Genomic DNA, 26,692 nt, shown 5'->3' on the forward strand with positions numbered 1-26,692 from the left:
CGGGAGCCTCATGCAGGTGTGCGTTTCACACGGGGGCCAAGGTCGCCCTTCCCGAGGCAGCCCTGCTTTCTCCCCGGGCCCTCGGCACCCAGTGCGAGTGGAGGGCATGCGGTGGGCAGGGCAGCTGTGGAGGGCAGAGACAGCCAAGACCTCCCCTGCGAGGCAGGCCCGTGGGCACAGTTTTAGGACACAGCCTGTCCGTTCTGACAGCCACAGGCATTTAGTCTGGAGACTGCCCAGGCATCCCACGATGGGTCAGAGGCCCACTTTACCCAAAAAAGCCTACCTGCCTCCCAGCATTCCAAGCAGTCATGTCGACACCACTGAGATGGAACACAGAACACGCAGCATACTAAACAAATGCAGGCAGTAAACCGTTTTATTGGAAACTGGTTAAAAATTAAGGCACTCCAAGCTTTATGGTTTCCTTGAGGTTACAGTTTTGTGGCTGCTCTTAGTGTATTTCAGAAAAAAGCAGATGGACGAAGACCGACCTTACAGACGTGGGTTTCTACACTGAGCACAAGGGCTGACTACGCTGTATTTCACAACCGAGCCCTAGCGCCAGCTCAGCACCCTACGCTCAGGAAGCGGATTCTGCACGCACACTACTGCATTCATACAGAGTTCACTGAAGTCTATTACCAAGTGTCTTTTATGAATAAACAATACAAAGTCCAATTTTGATGGCTGCTATAAAATACTTAGGAATCTCTGCAATACTTTACTACAAATACAAATGCCCAAGAGGTCAGGGAAATCAGCCTGAAGAACTGGGTACAGGTTCTATTCTTTGTGGAAATTTCAGCCTAGGAATGTTACTCCCGGTACAGATGTACACAGTCAAAAAGGCTTATGGAGCTGTTTGACGAGTTCTTGAAGTGTTCTGGATCAGTGATCTGCCTGTGAACTTTAGTTCACGCTGAAGACAGTCTTCTCAGTTTTCATGACTGTGAAGTGTGAAAATGGAACGCATCCTTGATCTTAGGTGCTGCTGACCTACTTTCCCAAAGCGAAATGTTTTAAAATTCAAGGCAATCTGGAACGGGGACTATTTCCAAACTTCCTTAGGCAGCACTTTTCAGTGACTTCCCCACACGCTGCTTTCCCTGCCACAAAGCGCTTGGTCTGCTTACTAAAGCCACGTATCCTGATTTTACAGAAACGTGGGCAGGTCCAGCAGTGCCACTGGAGAGCTCCCAGAGAAGCCCACTCGGAAGGAAGTGCTCAGACCACCCTCGAGCCAGAGCGGCTGGAAGCTGGACTGGTCCCATGAGGCAGAAGGAGCACCGGCGCCTGCTGGGTGGCGTGGGGAGAGCCCTCAGCTGGCTCTGGACACACCTGCTTCCGGGGCACGCGGCCCAGAGCCGGGCCTGTGGACGGGCCTTTCTTTCTTCTTGGGGTGGACCCCGTCCCCACGATCCCTAAATGGCCACCCCCCAGACAGCCCAACAGGCAGGGAGAGGCCTGCAGGCACTGAGGATGCCAACAGGGCTGGAGAGAGCTGCAGCGTCCTGCCCCGTCCTCCCCACACCGCTGGCACACGAGCAGTCAACTGGTGCTGCTGAGGCAGGCCAAACACCACGTTTATAATTCAAGCTTCCAAGGGAAAAAGATTCTCATGTTCTAGCAGAGATACAAATTTTAAAAATTGTCCAAAAAACACCTGAATTTTTATATGAAAGTTTTCTGGTGAAATCTTGTAAGCAGGGAGGAAAATCCAATAATTTTTTTAAAAAAGGTTTAGCTATTCCCCAATGCTATTTAATACAATTGAGGTTAGGACGTTAAGTCCTTATCAGACTGTGTACTGGAGCCCCGTGTCATCAGCAAAAGCCGTGTGAGTCAACAGGTGTGAAGACTCAAGATGCGCACACAGACGCTGTCCGTGGTTTTATGGGGAATGATGAGGGCTGGTCAGTTCTCCTCACGACAAAAGTCAAACCGACTTCCCTGTGTTGCGTGTGAAGCTTGTTAGTGGACAGAGAGGAACGCAGGGTTCTGCCCTGGGAGAATGACAGCCACAGCGCTGGGTGCTGTCAGGCGGCTTCCTGTGCAGTTAGCGTTTTACAAACTGAGAAGAGTATAAAAAAGCCCAAACCCCAAAGATTTCTTATGTCAAGTGACTAAATCTAGAAACAGAGATGAACAGGGAATAGAAGGTCACCAGTCTGCAAGACGAGAGGACTGTCCTTCAGGGGCAGCTCTCCGGCCGCCTGTCCTGGAAGGCTGGCAGGTTCACTGGCCAAGGTCAGGAGACCGCGATGGCCACGTGGTCTCCCGGCTGGGCTGGGCTGCGGAGCGTGCACCTCACAGGAAGCGTCGGGACTGATGTGCTGGAGCGCTTTAGTTGTTTTCAAATCTAGCATACGGGTTTTCTTCTTTAAACAGGCCTGAAACAAAATAAACTTGAATCATAACTTCATTCATTCAACCAGAAACAAAATCTTAGAAAGCCATACAAACCAAGCTTTATAAGAAGATTTACTGAGGCTATAGCAACAACGGGCGTTGTAAGCAGGCTCTCATACAGTGCTTAACCTTTTTTGAAGTCAAACCACTTTAAACTTTAAAACTGAAATAAAATTTACTAGAAACAAGAACTCTAACAGATCCTAAGAGATAAGCACTTATTTCCTGATGCTCGGCGAAGAAAAGAAATTTAAGGCAAGTACTTTCCACGGTGGTTGGCTAGTTCCACAGTGGATGGCTAGTATTAAACAAAATAACCTTATTTTGTGCTTATAGCTGCTCTTAAACCTTTGGAATTAAGGCTACAGAAAGAACTAAGATGACCATCAATCTAACTCTCGAGTACTCTGACAGAACTGGGATAAAATGTGTATTTAATAAGAGTAAACCTGTGGTACTTACCCAAAGACCAGGAGTTTTCCCTTCACACTGCAGAAACACACACACATACACACACTCTCTCTCCCTTTATTTTTTATTTTTTTTGAGACAGAGTTTTGCTCTTGTTGCCCAGGATAGAGTGCAATGGCGCAGTCTCGGCTCACTGCAATCTCCGCCTCCTGGGTTCAAGGAATTCTCCTGCCTCAGCCTCCAGGTAGCTAGGATTGCAGGCACCCACCACCATACTTGGCTAATTTTTGTATTTTTAGTAGAGACGGGGTTTCACCATGTTGGTCAGGCTGGTCTCGAACTCCAACCTCAGGTGATCCACCCACCTCGGTCGGTCTCCCAAAGTGTTGGGATTACAGGCGTGAGCCACCGTGCCTGGCCTCTCTCTCCCTTTAAAAATCTGTGTTGTACACTAAAATTATCTGCAGCGATTATAACAAAGCTACTCACTGCATGTATTCTGGGGGCCGGGTGGAAGAGGAGGCGGGGAAGCAGAGGGATGGTAAGGAAGGGCCTAGCCATGTTTCTTTCTTGCTTGTCAAGGAGGGCCACAGGCATCAGGCTTTGGGAGATGAGGCTCAAAGTCGGTTTTGGGAAAGAGTCATCAGATACCAGCAAGGAGACTGGTTAAGGTCTTATTGAAAAACTCGCTCCTGAGTCTACTTCCAGTTTAGACGGAAAAACCAAAACCAAAAGAAGGGTTTTTGCGTGCGTGCTGGTATTTTATATAACTGCACCAGACACACACCGGGAAACGTAGGCAACAGAGACGGTGGGGCAAGGACAAGGCAGCAGTGAAGAGAACCCAGAGAGTCAGCGCCCAAGCACACGGCACTCAGGAGACTGATGGGCGGGAACACATAGGAAAAAGCCTCCATCAGCCACTGGGCATCTCGAGGCCAGCAGCCAAGGCAGCCTCACGCCCCCAAGCTGACACTTCCAGACTGGCAAGACTCACGTGGCCTCAGGTCACAGCACAGTCACATGGAGGTGACTTTCCAAGGAGGCCAGAACTGACAGGGAGGGGACGTCCCGGCCAGTGGGCAGAGCCACCCAGCGTTTACAGCCCAGGGCACCAGCAGCATGGGGGCCTCTGCAGCCCCCATGAGAGGGAACCCAACGCCAATCACCTGCACCTGACGGAGGCGCCGCTCACAGTGGCTGCTGGGCTTTGCCGTCCACCCCCCACCCGATGACCGAGAACCGCAGCGACGTCCTCATGCCCCCAGTGGGTGGGACCCTAAAATACCACAAATATATGATATTTCCTAGAACAAACGGAAGACTCAAAACACGTGCATTAGTCAGAAAAGGCTCTGAAATTTTCCAATTAGGTTTAGCCTTTAATACACTGCTTCAAGGAAAGCACCGTGGGTGCAGGACGACAGATTCCTGAGGCCCACGGCTGCCATGAATCCAGGACCACGCGCCTCGCACAGGCGAGGAGTCAGTTCCCACCGTGTCCATGACGCCACACAACCACAAACGCAGCGCGGGAGACGCCCATGACACCACACAACCACAAACGCAGCGCGGGAGACGCCCATGACGCCACACAACCACAAACGCAGCGCGGGAGACGCCCATGACGCCACACAACCACAAACCCAGCGCGGGAGACACTAGACTCTTGGCGGACTTTAAAATCATACAGAATCAATAAAGCACGGCTGGGTGGTGGTGTTCAGCGTTAAGCAGTGAACATCACGTGGTTTGGGGGAGTATAGATAACGTAATGTGTATTTCCAATTCACTCCAACTAAATAAAAGGTTTACACTTGGCAAATACATTCATTCTGGCTCCTTCAAAGCTCCTCTCCAAAATCTCTCCAGACACAACCAAACAAGAACAGAACACCGAGGCTGGGCGAGAAGGAGCAGGGCCGGTGCTGGGGAGTGCTTGGAAGGAGCGCCTGCCACACTCAGAAGATGGCAACGAGCAACGCTCCCGAGGAGGAGAGGGCCGCCCTGAAACTCGCAGCACCTCGGCTACGCAGGCGCGCCCACAGGAAGCCAAACACGACGGCAGAACAGCTGCAGACTTCCAGCCCAGAAGCCTTGGGACTCGATAAGCAAACAGCTATCTGAGAAAACAGACTTCATGAAGACGACTGGCTGAGATAAAAATATTTTTAGGAGTGAGTTCACCACAGCACCGCTGGGGACAACCGCCAGCTGCTCCTCTCTGGAGAGACGTCCTTCTGTTCCGATGGGTGAACCCACAGCCCCATCTCAGGCCCCACTGGCACTAACGAGGACCGAGACAGCGTGCCATCGCCTCCCAACCAGACAAAAAGGAGGCGTGACCAGTCCTTACCATATTTTTTTCTGATTTCATCATGTCTTGTCTTCATCTCTGCTCTCCTAAAACACAGAGGAACATTATGAGCACCAAATGACAGCGCACGGTGGTGTAACTGCTAGACACGCCCTTCCGTGTCCCTCAGTGGGGGCGCCAGGTTTCTTCTGATGGCTTCCCTCCAGTTCCCAGAGTGAAACCAGGGTGAGGACAAGCTTGGTCGTCAGGCCACATACCCACCAGGACAGGCAAGGTGACGACGAACCCAGTCTTCAAAGGCTGTTCCAATGTATTACTCTACTCTTTTCAATAAAAGCAAAATTCAAATGCCCAATACTGTGATGTTTAAAAAGCTTTCTCCATACAAAGAAAACACAGTAAAAATCATACACCAGGTTCTGAAGATGGTGAGGAAAATGCGATTGTCAGCTTTTACTTAGTAGCATGTGACTTCAAGGTGACTACATGGAAAATCTGTCCCGCTTCCACCCTCGCCCGCCGCCAACCTGACAGTTGGCCCCTCAGGTCAGGTGTGGATTACACCACCTCCCCCTGGGGTTGCCCCAGAGCCCCAGCAAACACTCAGGAGAGTGCTGTGTCACCAGGGAAAGGGCGACAGGAGAGCTGACCCAGCCACAGTCAGACGCTGTCCCCTCTGAGCCTCAGCTTGCTCTTGGCAAATGCTGGGCCTGGATGAGCCGCCTTAGCAGCCGTCACACACCCGTGTCACCGCGCACAGACTCAGCCTTACTGCACCGATGGGAGGACACCGGGCGAGGAAGCCTATAGAAGCAAGGTTCGCAGCCACTGCTAGGTGCCCATCACAGTCTCTCGCTCTCTACCACGACCTAGAAGATCCCCTGGGCACTACACACATTCTTAATTTCTAAAAACTGAGGAAAACTCAGGACGTATCCATGTGAGTTCCATGGCCTTGCAGATCTGAATCCCCTCGAAGTAACCTTCCCAGCGGGCATCACCGCCACCTCACCGTTCCTCCTGCCGTATCCGCCTCTCCTCCCGCTCACGCATGGCCTTCTCCTCACTCCTGTCCGGCTTCCGGCTCCTCTTCCTCCTGCAGCAGCAGCAGCAGCAGATGGCAATGCCCAGGAGGAGGGTTCCCCCGACCACCGACATGGTGATGATCAACGCCTCAAAGTTCACTGGAGATTCAAGCACCTGGAGTTAGGGCCGCCCCAGACACAGAACCCACCCAGCACAGCAGCCTTCCCTCGTCCCTGGGGAACAACCTCAACACACAGGAGCATAAGGAGGAAAGCCGCCTCGGCCAGGCTGCTGGCTCCTGGCGTGTGGAGAGCCTGTGGCCCTGCCTCCACCCCACAGGGTCCCGCCCTCTCCAAGTCTCCTTTCAGCCACACGTTCCTATCTGTGACTTAGAATTTATTAACAATTTATAATATTAACCATAATGAACTGAAGTGACAGGGTAGTCTGTCTCAGCTGAGTTTGAAAAGGCATTTCAAGCCTGAGAAAAGTTAACTAACCAAAATTCCAAGCTACATACTCAGACTCTCGTAAGACATTCTAAACTCACAGAAAGGGAGGTTAAGCCTGATGCAGCTTTGTTTTTTTATTTAAACCAAAGTCAAGAATATTACAATGATTTACAAGAGAAATAGACTCTCAGGGCACATACTGGCGGCCAGGTTTGAAAAGAATGACCGTGGAGGAGCGGACGAGACCACGGAACAAGACGGGATCATCTTCAAATCTGAGTATTTTCAGGACCTTGGGGCTGAAGAACGGCTGACTAATCAGTCCCAAACCCTGTTATGATTTCCTTAACCAGCCTTCAGACACACATGCACATTTAAAACAGATCTTACTATCCTTTTAAACTTCTTTTGAAGATCTATACATTAAAATCAGCCAAGATTTTTCCATTCAGTTCAAACCAGAGGCAATTAAAAAATACCCTAAAACTACTTTTGCAAATGTGTTTTCAATCATGCAGTTCAAACAGCCTCCTTGGCTGGACACAGTGGCTCACACCTATAATCCCAGCACTTTGGGAGGCCAAATCGGGAGGATTGCTTGAGCCCAGGAGTTCGACACCCGCCCGGCCAACAAAGTGAGACCCACCCCTGTCCATCTCTACAAAACTGTTTAACAAATTAACTGGGTGTGGTGCATGCACCTCTGGTCCCAGCGACATGGGAGGCTGAGGTGGGAGGATTGCTTGAGCTCGGGAGGTTGAGGCTGCAGTGAGCCGTGCCTGCACTACTGCACTCCAGCCCGGGCAACACGGCAAGACACCATCTCGAAACAAACAAAAAACACCCAGCCAGCCTCCTGAAGATGGCTTTATAAGCAAACTCCCCTGGGCAGTAGATTACCGCATGATTCACTGTTTTTAACTACAGTTAATAGCTGTGCCACCACCACAGGTGACACCGTCTGACCTCCAGGGGCTGAGAGTTCAACACTTGCTGCATGCCTGGGCCCTGGCAAGGAGGCCGACGGCCAGGCCTCTGGGGCTCCCGCAGCCTCACCCCTGCTGCCCCGGACGCTGAGATCCGCATTTCTTAGTTTATTAAAATAGTTTGAAAATCAGGAATAGGAGGTTACATCTGATCAAATGCCTTTTGAGCTTTTAATCCTGTGTTTTTTCCTCCTCTGACCTGTTCTGGAAGCGTAGAATTGCAAAAATTATAGTAAGAGGGAGAACTACAGAGGGGACCTTCATTGGCAGAAGATGTCATTTTCTGACTGGAGAACTCCAATGAGATCAACAAGATGGCTGGCCTTAAAACATATCTACCCCTCAGATAGCTTTTCTGATAAGCAGCTAAACTAGTTAAAAACAAACAGAAATCCTGTCACAATGGGAAACAAACTCTGGGATCCTTTTGCTGATTCTATAGGGTAAAACCCATGAACTTGAACTTGAACCAAAGGATGTGGGAGAGGCCTGAAAGAGAGGCATCTTTGCCTCTGGACAAATGGCCGACGCTGTAGACATTTCATTTTCCTTCAAGTAAGCATGTTTATCAGGTCATTACAATTAAAGCTCCAAAATAATTTTGGCTAGAACTGGATAAAATGGTTCTAAGGTTATGTGTAAGAATAAACAAGGACCTGTGGTGCAAGACCTAAAACTGGTATCATGTGCGCCGTGGCATCTGGTGAAATCAGGAGGGCCCTGAGGGCCCAGCCACAACTTCTCCCCACTCTGCTCCCGTGGACAAGGCTGGACAAGGTCCCAGCTCAGATAGCCTCTTCCTCCTCCTGGCAGGGCCAGGTACACTTTCTGTTTCTCCCGGAGGAGCAGGTGTCAGTTCCCTCTCAGCCTCAGAATTAACCAAACAAGCCCATCGCACCCCACCCTCCTGTCACGAAATGGCTGCCTCCCCGAGCCCTGTTCCCCTGCGGGACCCTGTGTGGCGTGTGGTGCCCCCTCCCCACTGTGACTGTGACTAGTCACCTGCTGCCGCTCTCAGGTACAGGGCTGGGTGTTGTGTGTCCATCCACTTCTGCAGCCTAGCGTGGGAATGTCATTTCACAAGAGAATTGTCAAAAACACCCACCACTGGTAAAGGCGCTCAGCACGATCGGCTAGTCACTGCAGAAATGCAGGTGAGAAGCACAAGACACCACTACACACCCACTAGATGGACTGAACTTAGGGTGACTGGTTACCCTAAACGTTGGGAAGGATGTGGAGCAACCAAGTCCCACATTGCCTGAGGGAGGCCAAACTGGTACAGCCACTCCAAAAACATTTGGCAGACGTACTAAGGCTAAACACAAACATGCTCCGTGACACAGCAACTCCACTCCTACACTCCTCCAGAAGTGAGCGCCTGTGCCGGCACCAACACAACACCGCTCACAGCAGCACCAGAAGGACCCAGACACAGCTGAACAGCAGCACCAGAAGGACCCAGGCGTCCCTGAGTGGCAGCATGGCTGAACAGCTGTAGAACACTGCACGAGACAGACAACTGGTGCAGGCAATTGACACGAATCTCGGGCACATGCTGAATAAAACATCCAATAAAGCACAGGATTTCCTCCACATAAAGGCGGGAACCAGTAACATTAATCTGTGGTGACGGGAAGGTCCAGTCAGTGGCTCCCGTGGGGGTCCTGACAGGAACTGGGCCTTCTGAGAGTCCTGGAAGTCCTACCTACTTTGCTGTGAGTGGTGATAACCTGTATACGTATGCAAAAATGCACTGAATACCTGTACGCACACACGTGTGCATTATGTAGGCTATAAACCGCAGTCCATGTACGCACACACGTGTGCATTATGTAGGCTATAAGCCGCGGTCCATGTAGGCACACATGTGTGCATTATGTAGGCTATAAGCCGCGGTCCATGTACGCACACACGTGTGCATTATGTAGGCTATAAACTGCGGTCCATGTAGGCACACACGTGTGCATTATGTAGGCTATAAACTGCGGTCCATGCAGGCACACATGTGTGCATTATGTAGGCTGTAAGCCACGGTCCATGTACGCACACACGTGTGCATTATGTAGGCTATAAGCCGCGGTCCATGTAGGCACACACGTGTACATTATGTAGGCTATAAACCGCGGTCCATGTAGGCACACACGTGTGCATTATGTAGGCTATAAAGTCCATGCAGAGAGAGACTTCAGATGTGTGCACTTCATGAGAAGCTACGTGCCATTAAAAACACCTCCAGAACAGGTGCTCCAAAGGGCAAGGCTCCCCAGGTCCAGGAGCTGTCTCTTCAGAGTGGTCATTAAGAGAAGTTCCATGGAAGGGATGAGTTCACAAACACACATGCATCACACACAGTACACACATCACACATGAAGGTGCACACACAACACCACCACCCCCTGCCAGACATCCCACACTACAACCACCACCACCACACAAACTTTTGAATTCTCTAGGGCCTCAACACCAGCAACAAGTTGTTTCAGATGGAGGCTGATAGATTTTGAAATGGAAATCAATTAGAAGAGTGATAAGTAAGACGTAAGTTGCAGAAGGATCCAAGATGCAAATAAACAAAAAGAATCATCAAAACACCTTAAGAAAATATTGCTTCTTTACAAAGTTTAGGACCCTATGTATTACCCCAAAACCTGAAGCCTAAAAGATTAATAAATTCAACTACATAATAATGAGTTCTAGGTTACAAAACACACCACAAACTGATTTAAAAGGCAAACTACGGGGCTGGGCGCAGTGGCTCACGCCTGTAATCCCAGCACTTTGGGAGGCTGAGGTGGGCAGATCATGAGGTCAGGAGATCGAGACCATCCTGGCTAACACAGTGAAACCCCGTCTCTACTAAAAAATACAAGAAATTAGCTGCACGTGGTGGCGGGCACCTGTAGTCCCAGCTACTCAGGAGGCTGAGGCAGGAGAATGGTGTGAACCTGGGAGGCGGAGCTTGCAGTGAGCCAAGATAGTGCCATTGCACTCCAGCCTGTCTCAAAAATAAATAAATAAATAAATAAATAAATAAATAAATAAAGGCAAACTAGAAAACAACTTGAATCTCACAAGAGCTGATTTCCTTAATTTAAAAACGCCTGCAAAATCAAATATACAAAGATACGCACACAAAAAAAGAGGGCTGTGTCTACGCAAGCAGGGATTCTTCAGCTGCGAAAACTGGAGATTCTAGGGGAATTCACAGGTGAGTTTCAGGGGTGACACATGAACAAAACATACTGAGCAGAGAAGTCAAACACGTTGCCTTCAAACTCACCCTTTCCCCCACACCTTCTGTAACGTGGTGAGACAGAGCTCAGTGCTGGGGCTGACCACCTTGCAGTAGGTCCGCCAGGTTCCCCAGGGAGCCCCAGGGCTGCTTTCCCGGTCAGCAGATCACCCCTGGCTTCCCAACCTCTCCCTGGGAGTCACAGAGCTATTGGCAGCACATTTTCTAGCAACTTCTGCTAACTGAGCACATAATACTATTTTCTTTTTTTTGAGACAGTCTCGGTCTGTCGCCAGGCTGGAGTGCAGTGGTACGATCTCGGCTCACTGCAAACTCCGCCTCCCGGGTTCAAGCAATTCTCCTGTCTCAGCCTCCCAAGTAGCTGGGATTACAAGTGCGTGCCACCACGCCCACCTAATTTTTGTATTTTTAATAGAGACGGGGCTTCACCATGTTAGCCAGGATGGTCTCAATCTCCTGACCTCTTGATCCACCCGCCTCCGCCTCCCAAAGTGCTGGGATTACAGACGTGAGCCACCGCGCCCGGCCCATACTACTATTTTCAAAGAAGCATCGATTTTGCAAGCAGCAAATGAAAACAATGACTTACCCCAACAAACTCCCCAGCGTGCAGAGCTCAATTTACAAAGGGAAGCCGGTGGCAAGACGCTTGTAACGGGGTAGTCCAGACAAGCCTTGTTAGTGTTGCACCAAAGACACTGAAAGAGACCAACATTAAGCAAGCGTTACAAACAACAGAAAAACCAAAGAACTGTCCAGGCTCTGCCCACAGCCCGCCAGTGCTGCCATCGCTCTGTGGATGGCTGTAAAGGCTCAGCCTCCCCCGCCACGCCTCGTCTCTGCCTTCACCCTCACCGCCCTTCGGTCCACACCCAGCACAGCGGCCAGCAGCCCTGTCAGCTCTCCACGGACTCATCCAAGGCCCGCGTCACTCAGGCCTCTTCCACAACTCACCCTGCTGAGGCCACGGGGCCTCTGTGTTGGCAGCCTCCTGAGTGCTGCCAACCCCACCTCCTGCTCTCAGCCTCAGCTCAGCCTGCCTGTTCTGCCTGGAGTACTCTCCCCACATCTGTGTGGCTCCCCACTGACTGGATGGGCCCTGCCTCAATCAACCGACTGGACACAACCACCCGTCTCCACCCGCTCCTCACCTCCCGTGAGGTTTGCTTCCGTAGACCTCTCCTCCCCACATGCCGGGCACCTGTGCACTTCACTGGCTGAAGTCTCCCAAGAACACAGGACACAGCCTGGCCCATCACAGGCACTCACTGAGTTTGTGCTGAATAGACTTGGGTGAGCATGGTCACCATTTGTAGAAAGGACCATGCTTCCTACCTCTGACCTTCGCAAATGCACTAAGTCGCACAGCTTGAAAGATGATGCAACTACGGCTCAGCCTGCCCTAAACTGAGAGCTGGAGAGAACCGCATAGACGCTCTTGTCTGAGCCCCTCGAACGTCAGGTGTGAGGCCGCAGTGGTGTGGAGACAACACCATCACACCCGTGTGTGTGTGTGTAAGAGCCCAGAGCTGGGCCCAGCCCATGCCACAGCAGTACACAATGAGGCCCGACAGCAGTCTGTGAGCCAGGCACTGAGCGTGACAGGGGACAGCCTAGCGTGCAGGCAGATGGCACAGGAAGGGGTGAAAGAACTGCTGTTCGGGTTGGGCGCAGTGGCTCACGCCTGTAATCCCAGCACTTTGGGAGGCCAGGAGGGCGGATAACCTGAGGTCAGAAGTTCGAGATCAGCCTGACCAACATGGAGAAACCCCATCTCTGTTAAAAATACAAAATAAGCCGGGCGTGGTGGCGCATGCCTGTAACCCCAGCTACTCCAGAGGCTGAGGCAGGAGAATCGCTTGAGCCCAGGAGGCGCAGGTTGCGGTGAGCCGAGATCGCACCATTGCACTCCAGCCTGGGCAACAAGAGCGAAACTCCGTCTCAAAAGGAAAAAAGAAAGAACTGCCGTTCGGCAGCACCTCATGCGCCAGCCCAAGTCCAGACCCAAGTCCAGACTGCCTGTTACTCCCAATCTCCACATTAACAGTGTTACTGACTTTTTAATAGGATAGAAAGTCACGGCGTTTTTGGCCCAGGTTAGGGCAAAAATCTATTACAAAAAAATATTAATTACAATGTCCCCTGGGCCTTCTTTCCCAGGGCTACTTATACAGTGACCACCTTAATGTCGTGTTTAAGTGGTTTCCAGCATAATGTAACAATTAACAGTTAAACCCTGTTTATTCTGGTCATTTGGGAGTATCTTCCATTTCAGGGGTTTTGCTTGCAATTAACGATTTTTGGCTCATCCTCCCTTTTCAAGTGGCTCAAGTTGTAAATGTCTGATTTTCCATTTTTCCATGACAGTGGTACCATGAGCCACAGGACTGCACTGGGAGGATACGGTGTTCTCTGGTGGTTGTGCTGCTTTTCTGATCGATGAAGTAATATGCACACAGCAAGCAGCTCAGGCAGCAGCACAGACACACAGCCCGCCACGGCCTCGGCAACACAGAGACACACAGCCCACCATGGCCTCAGCAGCAGAGACACAGCCCACCACGGCCTCAGCAGCACAGACACACAGCCCACCACGGCCTCAGCAGCAGACACACAGCCCACCACGACCTCAGCAGCAGAGACACACAGCCCACCACGGCCTCAGCAGCAGAGACATACAGCCCACCACGGCCTCGGCAACACAGAGACACACAGCCCGCCATGGCCTCAGCAGCACAGACACACACAGCCCACCACGGCCTAAGCAGCAGAGACACACAGCCCACCATGGCCTCAGCAGCACAGAGACACACAGCCCACACGGCCTCAGCAGCACACAGACACACAGCCCGCCAAGGCCTCAGCAGCAGAGACACACAGCCCACCACGGCCTCAGCAGCACAGACACACACAGCCCACCACGGCCTCAGGAGCAGAGACACACAGCCCGCCACGGCCTCAGCAGCACAGAGACACACAGCCCACCACAGCCTCAGGAGCGTGGACACAGCCCACCACAGCCACTGTGCCAACAGGCAGGGTCCTCTTGAGACCTCCCAGGCACTGACACCTCTTTCCAGAAACCTCCTGTGTGCCCAAGAGCACACCCACACACACCTGGAGCTAGCTGTAAGGCAAGCGGCCCTCTTCACCGCCCTGTCTGGGTTCAGAACTGGAGTCAGGCCTTCAGCCCTTCTGGACTGGCCCCATCCACAATGACCTGGGCAAGTCCCTCAGCCGCCTCATCCACGAGATGGCTGTCATCACCACACCCTGCCCAGGGTGGTGAGGGTTACACAGGGTACTATGGCAAAAACGCACTCTAGGCTACAAAGCCACATACAACAGTGAGCTATGTTTAAGGCTGAAATGACTTCCAATAGAAAAATCCAGACTAAAAAGAAGCACCATCTAGAAAATGCACCAGGACCAGGCGCATTAGAGCAAGTTCAACATCACCAATGTCAAGATCTGAAACCACAGAAACAGCATCTTTCAACTTTTAATCAGCAAATGCAAGTATCCACTTAAGTCCCACAAACTGACAAGGTGTGTCTCAAACCTACGCTACTGTCTCGTGGAGGAAGACCAGTTTTTTAAGAACATGGCTCATGCCTTAGAATAGAAATCATCGAATACATCTTTCCCAGCCTCCTCATATCACGAAACCTCATTGCCGGGGAAAGGAAGCCTCTGGCCCTGCAGTTCTCAAAACCTGGTAAACTCCTGACTGGAAGGGGCAAGGGATGGGCGAGATCAGGAATCCTAAGAAAAAGGCCCCACAGGATGCTGTTTTCTGCCTAACCACTTCCCTCTGCCATGGGCCTTCCCTCAGGTTTCCCGTGCTGATTTCACAGCGCTGCGAGCAGACTTGGGTGCTGCCGAACCAAGAGCTGCGCGGCAAGGCAAGCCCAAGAGGTGCCAGCCAGGCTGGCCCAGGCGCAGGCCACCACGCAGAGAAAACCAAAGGACCCTGTTCACACGTTTTTGTTTTTGTTTTTTAAAGACAGTTTTTTGCTCTTGTTGCCCAGGCTAGAGTGCAGTGGCACAATCTTGGCTCACTGCAACCTCCGACTTCCGGTTTCAAGAAATTCTCCTGCCTCAGCCTCCCAAGTAGCTGGGATTACAGGCACGCGCCACCACACCTAGCTAATTTTTTTGTATTTTTAGTAGAGACGGGGTTTCACCATGTTGGTCAGGCTGGTCTCCAACTGCTGACCTCGTGATCCACCCGCCTCGGCCTCCCAAAGTGCTGGGATTACAGGCGTGAGCCACTGCACCCAGCCCTGTTCACACGTCTTTAACAAGACCTGCACTGTGGTGCTGCTTCCCCACCACGGGTGCTCCTTCTCCCAGGTGGGCATCTGCATCAGACTCCATCGGGAAGGCACCCCGGGGAGTCTCGGGCCCCACCTCATGCCGTGGAGGCTTAGGGAACTTTGCTCCAGACCGCTACCCTCTTGTTGAAGGTCACACAGGTAGTTAAAAGACCTGGGGACAAAATCCAAACCTAAGCCCCAGGTCACGACCAGAGAGTGCTATGGACAGCCTGGCCCACCGGCCCAGAGGGCTGGTGCCTCTCTCTCCTTGCTGTGCCCCTTCCAATCCTGTGTGAGGAGCTCAGAAAGCAGTCTCTGCTGCAGCCCGACAGCCTGGGAAAACACGGGCTCACAACCTTAGGGTGTAGCTTTGCAGACAGCCCAATTTCTCGCTATGGGCCTCGTTAGGAAGGCTGGCCACGCAGTGCTGGCCCCATCAGCATAGGAGTGAAATCGTGGATACTGACCATGCTCAGACAGTAACTGCAGTTTTCATGAGAAGGTTTAATATACCTGAAATGGCTAAAATAACATTTGATAACGATTCCAAAAAACATCCCCCCAAATCCCAAACAACAGAGCCCTCCACACATCCCGGCGAATCCCTGGACCTAGAGAAAGCCCGTGTGCCTTTGGACGGTCTGGACAGCACTCTAGTCTCTAGTCCACGTGCTACTTACGGAGACGTTCTTCAGGCACTCTTCACAGGTTTTGTTTGTGTTCTGAGAACAAGCTGCAGGAAAGAGGCAAGAGACAAGTCAGTCACTGAAAATCAGGCAGTGTAAATATTAGTCCAGCAGGGCAGGGTGGGCACCGGTGAGGGGTGTGGCACCAAGAACCTCTGATGTGGAATTACCAAATGAAGGTCCTCTTCCTGAGCCCCTGCTGATAACAAGCCTTCTTCAAGACATGTGGAATGAGTGTTCAGGAATCCCGCTGCAGGCAGGGCACAAAGAGTATAAACACGTGGCTCCTATCCACAAGGGCTCTTCTGGGAGAGAAGAGTGCCAACACAGAAGGCTGTGTTTCAGATCTCTCTGTGAGAGGAGGTGTGCCCTGTGGCTGTGTAATCACTAACCACGAACCTGCTGGGACCTTCTACTCATCAGCAGGCACTCTTTTGGGAACCCAAGAGCCTCCATCCGAGGCCACATCAACGCCAGCGACACTGCCACGCAGCACACTTCTGTCTTCGGACTCACCTACAGATCTCACATGACAAAGTAAGGTCTTAGTCCCCTGGTAGCCTCACCCCAGACTGGGCTATGCTCCCTGTACCAACCTGTACCAAGGGAGAGGCCCGGCACACCAGCCTGCTCCAACCACGCAGAACACCCTGAGACTCTGCCCACTACTCAAAGCGCTGCTACTAAGGAAGGGGTCAAACTCCATGCAGCCAACAGCTCTGGAACTCAAGCCAATCAGAAGCAAGAGCGACTGCATGAGTAACTTCCAACACGCAACCAAGCTGACTGCCTACTCCCCCAATCCCGTAACACACACACACACACACACACACACACACACACACACACAGCCTACTCCCCCAATCCCGTCACACACACACACACACACACACACACAGACTGCCTACTCCAATCCCGTAACACACACACACACACACACAGACTGCCTACTCCCCCAATCCCATAACACACACACACACACACACACAGACTGCCTACTCCCCCAATCCCATCACACACACACACACACAGACTGCCTTTTCCCCCAATCCCGTAACACACACACAGACTGCCTACTCCAATCCCATAACACACACACACACAGACTGCCTACTCCCCCAATCCCATAACACACACACACACAGACTGCCTACTCCCCCAATCCCATAACACACACACACACACACACACACACAGCCTACTCCCCCAATCCCATAACACACACACACACAGACTGCCTACTCCCCCAATCCCGTAACACACACACACACACAGACTGCCTACTCCCCCAATCCCATAAAACACACACACACAGAGTGCCTACTCCCCCAATCCCATAACACACACACACACACACACACACACGCAGACTGCCTACTCCAATCCCGTAACACACACACACACACACAGAGACTGCCTACTCCCCCAATCCCATAGCGCACGCACACACACACACAGACTGCCTACTCCTCCAATCCCGTAACACACACACACACACACACAGACTGCCTACTCCCCCAATCCCGTAACACACACACACACACACACAGACTGCCTACTCCCCCAATCCCATAACACACACACACACACACACACACAGACTGCCTACTCCCCCAATCCCGTAACACACACACACACACACACACAGACTGCCTACTCCCCCAATCCCATAACACACACACACACACACACACACACAGACTGCCTACTCCCCCAATCCCATAACACACACACACACAGACTGCTTACTCCCCCAATCCCATAACACACACACACACACACACACACAGACTGCCTACTCCCCCAATCTCGTAACACACACACACACACACAAAGACTGCCTACTCCAATCCCATAACACACACACACACACACAGACTGCCTACTCCAATCCCATAACACACACACACACACAGACTGCCTACTCCAATCCCATAACACACACACACACACACACACAGCCTACTCCAATCCCATAACACACACACACACACACAGACTGCCTACTCCCCCAATCCCATAACACACACACACACACGCACACACAGACTGCCTACTCCCCCAATCCCATAAAACACACACACACAGAGTGCCTACTCCCCCAATCCCATAACACACACACACACACACACACACGCAGACTGCCTACTCCAATCCCGTAACACACACACACACACACACACAGAGACTGCCTACTCCCCCAATCCCATAGCGCGCACACACACACACACACTGCCTACTCCCCCAATCCCGTAACACACACACACACACACACACAGACTGCCTACTCCCCCAATCCCGTAACACACACACACAGACTGCCTACTCCAATCCCATAACACACACACACACACAGACTGCCTACTCCCCCAATCCCGTAACACACACACACACACACACACAGACTGCCTACTCCCCCAATCCCATAACACACACACACACACACACAGACTGCCTACTCCCCCAATCCCATAACACACACACACAGACTGCTTACTCCCCCAATCCCATAACACACACACACACACACACAGACTGCCTACTCCCCCAATCTCGTAACACACACACACACACACACAAAGACTGCCTACTCCAATCCCATAACACACACACACACACACACACAGACTGCCTACTCCAATCCCATAACACACACACACACACAGACTGCCTACTCCAATCCCATAACACACACACACACACACATAGCCTACTCCAATCCCATAACACACACACACACACAGACTGCCTACTCCCCCAATCCCATAACACACACACACACACGCACACACAGACTGCCTACTCCCCCAATCCCATAACACACACACACACACAGACTGCCTACTCCCCCAATCCCATAACACACACACACACACACACAGACTGCTTACTCCCCCAATCCCATAACACACACACACACACACACACGCAGACTGCCTACTCCCCCAATCCCATAACACACACACACACACACAGACTGCCTACTCCAATCCCATAACACACACACACACACACAGACTGCCTACTCCAATCCCACAATACACACACACACAAACACAGTGCACGCTGAAAAGAGCTCTGTGCTCATCACCAGTCAGCAGACAAATGCAAACTAAAACTCCAAATGAGAGATGACTACACACCTACCAGAATGGCTAAAATTAAAGAGAATGACAATACCAAATGTTGGCAAGGATGTACAGCAACAGAACTCTCACACAGTGTTGGTGGAAGTGTAAATGGCTCGACCATTTGCAAAGAAGGTCTGGCAGCTGCTCCTAAACATGCGACCACCTATGACTCAGCAATTCCACTCTCAGCATTTCATCCAGGAGAGAGGGCGCCTGCATCCACAGATGGACCCGCGCAGGAACGCTCTGTGACAGCCCCAAGCTGAACACAGCCCAGATGTCACTCTGTAGGAGGGTGGACAGACAGACTGGAACACTCACACGATACCAGCAGGGCATCAAGAATAGCAAACATGCGGCTCTCGTATGAAGGGATCTTCTGGAAAAGGCATTCCAAACACAAAAGGCTGTTTTACGTGTCTCTCCTTTGGAGGTGAGCTAGGCGGCTGCGCCATCACTAACACTGTTCAGCGATAAAAAGAAACGAACTGCTCTATGTAAAACATGGATGAGTCTGAAGCACATCATGTGAGCGAAAGACGCCTTCCACAAAAGACCCTACCGTGTAATTTCGTGGCTATGCCGCTCTAGAAAAGGTGAGACTCACCTATGGAGGGAGGGGGGCAATGGCTGCCTGGGGGGCGGCCATGCGTGGGGGAGGCTGAATCTTCCAGATCGAGGGTCTGTCTCGGTCGCGGCTATGTGGGTGTAACTCACTGAACAGCACAATTAAGTTTCCCACATATTCCCGTATGAAAAATGTATCTCAAAAGAAAAAACAAGACAACTGCTGAACTCTGGTCCCTGACAGGCATGGTGAAGGCAGGAGAGCACGCTCATGTCTGTGACTGACGCTCACGTCTGTGACTGACATTCACGCAGGCGTGGAAGGCTGTGGGGGACACCTGGACAAATGCAACACAGCAAAGCATGGCGACACGGCTGAAGTGGCGGGTATACAAGCGCGCACCACAAAATCCTTCAGCTTTGCTGTCCATGTGAAGAGCTTCATGATGAAATGGAGGGAAAAGAGCTTTAGCTTTAACTTACAATTTCACTCATTACGTTTACCAAAAGGGACAAATAATACATCGAGTACATTGTTGTGATCCTTCTATTTAACAGTGTAGTTCTACACTCCACTTTTCTAAATAAATCTCCACTTTATTTGAAATGAAAGCACATTTTGTCACATATTCTATAGCAATTATCACTAAGTAGTACTTTTCTCAGAGTCTCTAGCGATGTGCTATTCGGTTTATGGAGAAGTTTCTTTTAAGCCACTTTAGATACTTGAAACAACAGGCTGTATTCAGCCCCAGGGAGGCAAAGAAAATTGACAACCAGTGAAAAGCCTTAATTTCTTAAATCACTGCTGAGAGACAGGGTTACAGGAAACTTTGATAAGAACAGCACTGCTGACGTTCCCAAGTCCCCAGCGACTTGGCACTGCGGGAGGAAGGAGCAACTGTGGGCTGATGGTGGGCAAAGACCCCCGTGGTGTTGCAATGTGATGGGCACCATGATGAACTCTTGGTTTTAAAATTCAACTCCTAGCTCTGTCTGCTGAAAGGGCCTAGAAAGGACAACACCCAGCAGCAGAGGTGTATTCTTGGTGCCCAGGTCGTGGTTTCTACATGCTGTTCCCCATCAGCCGGAAGCAGGGCTCCTTGGAGAAATGGCTGATTCCAGAAGTGGGGCAGGAAGTGAACAGATGAGCCACAGACAGTGTGCAGTGCCCGAGAGTGGCACAGACATGAACGAATGGCAAGAGGACCCAGAAGCCAGCCTGGAGGGAGTCTTTCTGGCCATATCTGGGCCAAGTGAACATCAAAATAAATGATAACAGTCATGAACTCTAACCCCTAGAAGCCACACTGACATGAAATAAAGAGAAGGCTGAGTGGCAAATGCTGAAGAAATGATGAGTTGAGAAGCCTCCATTTTACAATCATCACAGCCAACACTAATGCAGGCAAGAATTCCCCAAAGATGCCAAGTCCACTGGGTCTGCCCCCGAAGATGCCAAGTCCACTGGGTCTGCCCCCGAAGATGCCAAGACCACTGAGTCTGCCCCCGAAGATGCCAAGTCCACTGGGTCTGCCCCCGAAGATGCCAAGACCACTGAGTCTGCCTGTGGACTGACAAGATAAGTCTCAAAGCACCTCCCCACAGGTGAGTCATTACTCATGGAGAGGAGGTGGCACTTCCAAGAGATCAGTTATCTCCACCATAACCCAGAACGACATGATGATGGGACAAAGTGACAGCATGTGCCTCCCACGGAGGACACTGAGAGGACAGAATCACTGCGCCGTGCTCCTGCCAAAGCGCACCTGAATCGAATCAAAGGGAACACCCGGTAAGACCCACTGAGGGTCCTTCCACAAATTGGCTTTCTGAAGACAAAGAGGAACTATTCTAGATCAATGGAGATTAAAGAGACACAACAATTAAATGCAACTTGTGATCCTGGATTTCAGGGGGTAGGGAAACAGGACATTGTTGGGGTAACTGGTTAAATTTGTATATGGATTGTAAGTTAAATCAGGTATTCAATGTTACATGTCCAGATTTTGATAATTATATAAATTTCAGTTATGAAGAAGAACAGCCTCCTTCTTAGGAGATAGACTCTGAAGAATGTAGAGATAAAGGGTCACAATAGTAACTTACTCTCAAATGGTTTGGTCAAAATAACAACAGGCAACACAATTGTGATTGTCAATTTACAATACATTTTTAAAATATAAGTAGAGATAGAGTCTTGCTATGTCACCCAGGCTGGTCTTGAACTCCTGGCCTCCAGCAATCCTCCCACCTCGGCCTCCAAAAGTGCTGGGATTACAGGTGTGAGCAACTGTGCCCAGCTGAATTAATTTTTAAAAATAAATAAAACACAAACAATTGTATTATAAATTTAAAAAATAAGGAGATCTAGAGAGAGAGTGCTAAGGCAAACAGAGCCAATGTTGAGAACGGAAGGGCATCCAGGACTTCACTGCACTATTCCTTCAACTTTCTGCGCCTCTGAGGTCTTTCTAAATACAATCTGGGCAAGGAGACAGGGTATGCCCAACACACCCACTCGAGTCCTTCCTGAAAAGTCATCCATGAGGAAGGGTGCGTGTGCTTCCTCTCCTCAGCCCAACAGTGGCTACAAGTGACAGGGGATTTTCATTTTTAAAGCTTCTTTCTGATAACCAGGTCTTGTGTGAACTAAAAGAACTGAGCTCCAAAACACACACCGTCAACTCCATCTACCCTCAGACCTCTGCATTACCGGTCAGTCTGAGTCAGCGGAGAGGCACGACAGGAAGAGGGAGAGAAAAACCGCCCAACATTCCTCCTGCTCCCAGCAGGCCAAGAACAGAGCGGGCTTTCAGTAAGGGGGAAAACACCAATGTTTACAGTCCTCATGAAAATAACATCAAAGATGAAAAAAGGTCATTCTATTCTATCCTTTGAAAACACATCATCTTGCATAGTAAGAAAAGAAAGGCCAGGTGCAGTGGCTCACGCCTGTAATCCCAAAACTTTGGGAGGCCGAGGTGGGCAGATCACCTGAGGTCAGGAGTTCCAGACCGGCCTGGCCAACACGGAGAAACCCCATTTCTACTAAAAATACGAAAATTAGCCGGGTGTGATAGCACACGCCTGTAATCCCTGAGGCAGGAGAATCACTTGAACCTGGGAGGCGGAGGTTGCAGTGACCTGACATCACGCCACTGCACTCCAGCCTGGGCAACAGGGCAAGACTCCATCTCAAAAAAAAAAAAAAAAAAAAAAGAAAGGCATGAATCATTTGTTACTGCTTCAAAGACAAGCAGTGTTTATTTCTCTAAGAGATCACTATCTCTTATCTCATCACAAGATACAGAAAAACCATGTGCTAGAAAACCAGAGATAAAAACTGCCCTTGTGTTGCTTAAGTCTAACACTGAATGTGACTGCCCTGACTTCTGGGTCCTATGACTGCAAGGCTTCAACTTAGACTCCATTTATCAATTTTTAAAGACCTTTCAGTCTCATTTGTTTCCGAAATTAAAGGAAAAAACAACAACAACAAATAACGTTTTCTTCTGTCAGGATACACCAACCCTCCATGACCCATTTGAGTGCTTTCCTGAAGTTTCAGGTGAGTCAATAAACACACTAAGCACAAAGGAACACACCAGCAAGTGTACGTATTTCCTTGTCATGCTTCTGTCACACCGCAGGCCACAGGCTGCAGTCTCCATGCTCATCAGCAGAACGAGCAGCCAAAGGGGCATGGTGCCCACTCTGCACTGTGACAGAGGCATGGAGAACAACTACATTGTCAATTCCAGGTGAGAAAAGAGGGCAGATATGGAGACAAAAAAATGTTCTTGGAAACTCCACTATTTCAAAAGAAAGAGTTGAAGACTAGGAGTATATATCAACACTGTGAACCCTATGTACACTGTAGCACTCTGTACAGTTAGAAAGCCACGCTTCTCAGGGTGACAGGGGCAGAACTCCACATCAGAAGTCCCCACTGTAAGGAGCAGCTGAGTGGGACCCACCACCTCGGGGACCTGCACTGGCCACCACTGCGCCAGCCCTCACACAGCAGTCTGAGCTCCTTTTTGGGGTCATATTTCCTCCAGATGAAGCTCTTGGATTGAGTCTGACCCCATACACAAATAAAGTGGGGTCCAAAAGCCCTATCCAGGTTTAACTTCAAGAATCTTGCTCTAAAGATCTTCAATACACCATGGGTTCTTAATGTCTCTCCTCCATCAAAACACATAAAAAGATGCTTAAAAGTGTTGGATTTGGATTGGTATAATGTATTCTTTAAATTCACACAGTGTCCTTGTAAAGGAGACAAAACGTTTTAAACATCAGTACTGCGGTCACATTCCCGTAACCATGACAAGCAGTAAAAATCTCACACCAAGCAAGTACTCTGTGGGAAGAGGGGAGTTCTCCAGGCTATAAATAGCCCCTCTCTCCAAGGACAAGGGGCACGCAGACACCAAAGGCGCCTGGGCAGTGAATGCCAACATGACACGGCACCATTCTTCCTATTCCAAGGGGTCCCCAGTGAGAGAAACAACAGTCCACCCACCAGGACTTGGTGATTACCATAAGTGGAAGCAAGCAAGTGCAGCCTCCAAGCGCAGACACACCGAATGGCTTTTCAGCTGACACACCGAATGGCTTTTCCGGATTAATTCCCACACTGTCCACTCCACTTGTCCACACCCATCTCTGCACCCTTCAGCAGTGCAGAGCAGGAGGAACCACAGTCAAACAAAACCTCATGGTTGTTTTCCTGACACTCCCGCTTTCACAATGCAAGCAAACACACCCCCGAGCCACTGATACAGTTTTCAGTGAATCACACACTCTGCCTGCAGACGCCCATTCTGTTTGTGGAAACGTATTCACTGCACATTTGCGCTTAGAACTCAATCTGGGCCAAAAGTCCCCAGTACAGTACCACTGGCCTCCTTGACTAACAAACTTCAAGGCAGCTGCATTGCTAACGTCACAAACCCTAAGTACACTTGGAGGCAGGTAAGAAGAAACACAAATAATCCTGCATCGGAATAAACATTCCATACGGTCACAAAAAGAAAAGGTGCTCTACTATATGAAACAGACCCTGACAGAGCCTGGGCTAACAAGAGCTGAGAAAAGTATTAGCCCCTCAAGCTGGGCCCAGGTCAACCCTAATTGTAAGGGTCAGGAAACTGAAGTTAAGGTGGCACTATTCCCCACCACTAGTGGTCACCTGGAAACTCCACACACGGAAGCCAGCATGACATTCTGAAACAGGTCCAACCATGACACTCTCCAGCTTAGAACCTGCTGGATGTTCCCGCAGCCCACCAGGCCCTGCAGGCCCAGCCCCACAGGAAGCCACCCTCTATAAACACTCCCGGTTTCTGGAACTCTGAGTCTCCTGTCACGCACTTTCCTCCCCCAGCCCCCGCGCCCTCTCTGCTTCTTTCTTGGTCAGCCTCCCGGGGACTCAGCTCCTCTTGGATAGGAGCTCTGGCTGTCGGTCACCACTGTGGCCGCAGGGCCTGGCGCAGACGGGATAAACGATGAAGAATGCCACCTGCGCGTCTGGACAGCGTAGAACCGCAATCAGCTGGCTTCAAAATCAGATGCTACAGCCTGGTTTTGGGGACGCCTTCCTTTCTAAGGCATAAGATAAGTGCGAGCGTTCGCTGCTGTGCGTGGAACTGCGGCCGGGAGGGACTGGCGGCGTGAACGCCGGCGGCTGTAGAGACACACCGGCCGCGGCCCCCATCACCCTGCAGGGGCCTGCGGCCGCCATCCCGGCCTGCCCCCGACCAGCTGTGCGACCTCGAACACGTCGTGAGCCGGCTTCCCGGCTCGGGATCGAACCCGAGGAGTGCTGTTTGGGGTCGCAGTGAGGCTAAGGGAGGCCGCAGGTGCCAAGCGTCCCGCCTGCCGGGCGAGGACCAACCCGCGGCCACGCGCGAGGAGCGGCCGCAGCGACTGGACAAAACAAAGACAAAGACAAAGACGGCTCTTCCCCTGCCCGCGCCCCAGCCGCGACGGCAGCTCCCGCGGCCGCCAAACGGGCGTGACCCTCGAGGAGCCTCCGTCGGGGCGCTGCCTGCGACCGTGGGCCCAGGCCGCCCGCCGAGCCCAGCGCCCTGGCCGAAACCCCGACCCCGACCCCGACCAGGACTCACCAGCCGCCCCGCCCCCTTCGCGGCCCCGCCCGCCCCGGCGCCCTCACCAGCTCCGGGAGGCTCCTGCGCGGCGGCCACCGGGATGAGCAGCAGGAGCAGCGCGGCGCCACCGAGGCGCAACCTCCAGTACGGCGTCGGCCCGCGGGCCACTCCGGGCGCCATGGTCGGCCGGTCGCTCTATCAGTCAGTGGAGCGTTACGACTCCGACTCTAGCACAAGCGGTCTCCGCCCGGAACAGCCGCGGCGCCGGAAGTGGACCTGCGAGGCGGGGCCATGCGAGTGCGCAGCCTCAAAAAGCAGCTCGCCCCCCTCCCTCGCCATCCGCCCCGCCCCTTCGCCAACGGGCTCGCCTCCCGGCGGGGCTGAGGTTCAGTGCGCCTGCGCGATAGAGGAAAGTCGCCTGGTAGCGAGGAGAGCGGCTGAGGCTCAGTGCGCCTGCGCGGCGCGGATGGGCGAGGCGAGGCGTGACCGACGGGCGAGGAGTGTCCGAGGGGCTCGCCGCGGCTCCTGCGCCTGCGCGGCGGGGAACGGCGACCGGCTGAGGAGACTAGGGGAGCGCGGTGCTTCGGTAGCGGAGGTCAGGGCGGCCTCCATCCTAAAGGGCTGCGGGCGTCCCGGACGGCGGCCCCAAGCGCTGCTCACGCTGCTCTTAAGTGAGCCCTGGACGAGGCGCGGTGGGCCCTCATAGTCCGCGCCGGCGCCCTCGCTCCACACCGCGGCGTCCGGCCCTGGGCTCCCGCCGATGTCCGCGTGGGACTTTTAGGGGATTTGTTTATTTTTGTACGTTAACCACACTAGAAACGGCCCCAGAATGGGCTGAAACGTGTGCTGCTGAAGCTGCCACCTAAACTCCCGAGAGAAGCGCCGTTTCTCCTCCCTGGCTTCTCGCCGACGCCCTCGCTGCGGCCTTCCGGGCCCCTCGGTGGATAAAAGGACTAAATAGTGACGGACATTTTTAAGGCTACTTAAGAAATGGCAAAAATACATTTAGAGGT

General features: G+C 51.7%; 1 protein-coding gene across 2 annotated transcripts; it reads right to left on the reverse strand.

Moving 5' to 3' along the window:
• Nucleotides 1–361: 361 nt before the first annotated feature.
• PTTG1IP (PTTG1 interacting protein) lies at nucleotides 362–26,396 on the reverse strand. 2 transcript variants are annotated; one of them, XM_034948232.3, is made up of 6 exons: nucleotides 25,745–26,396; nucleotides 15,860–15,912; nucleotides 11,450–11,558; nucleotides 6,153–6,324; nucleotides 5,180–5,226; nucleotides 362–2,393 (listed from the first exon to the last, which is right to left on the reverse strand). In XM_034948232.3, exons 1-6 carry the CDS (start codon nucleotides 25,857–25,859, stop codon nucleotides 2,347–2,349), a joined length of 543 nt encoding a protein of 180 aa, XP_034804123.3. In that variant the 5' UTR covers nucleotides 25,860–26,396; the 3' UTR covers nucleotides 362–2,346. The 2 variants fall into 2 exon arrangements, with proteins under 2 accessions (XP_034804123.3, XP_034804124.3); XM_034948233.3 differs by lacking the exons at nucleotides 5,180–5,226; nucleotides 6,153–6,324; nucleotides 11,450–11,558 and having other exon boundaries at nucleotides 25,745–25,885.
• Nucleotides 26,397–26,692: the final 296 nt, after the last annotated feature.

This window comes from Pan paniscus, chromosome 22 (genome assembly GCF_029289425.2).
Source record: "Pan paniscus chromosome 22, NHGRI_mPanPan1-v2.0_pri, whole genome shotgun sequence".
Taxonomy (NCBI): Eukaryota; Metazoa; Chordata; class Mammalia; order Primates; family Hominidae; genus Pan; species Pan paniscus.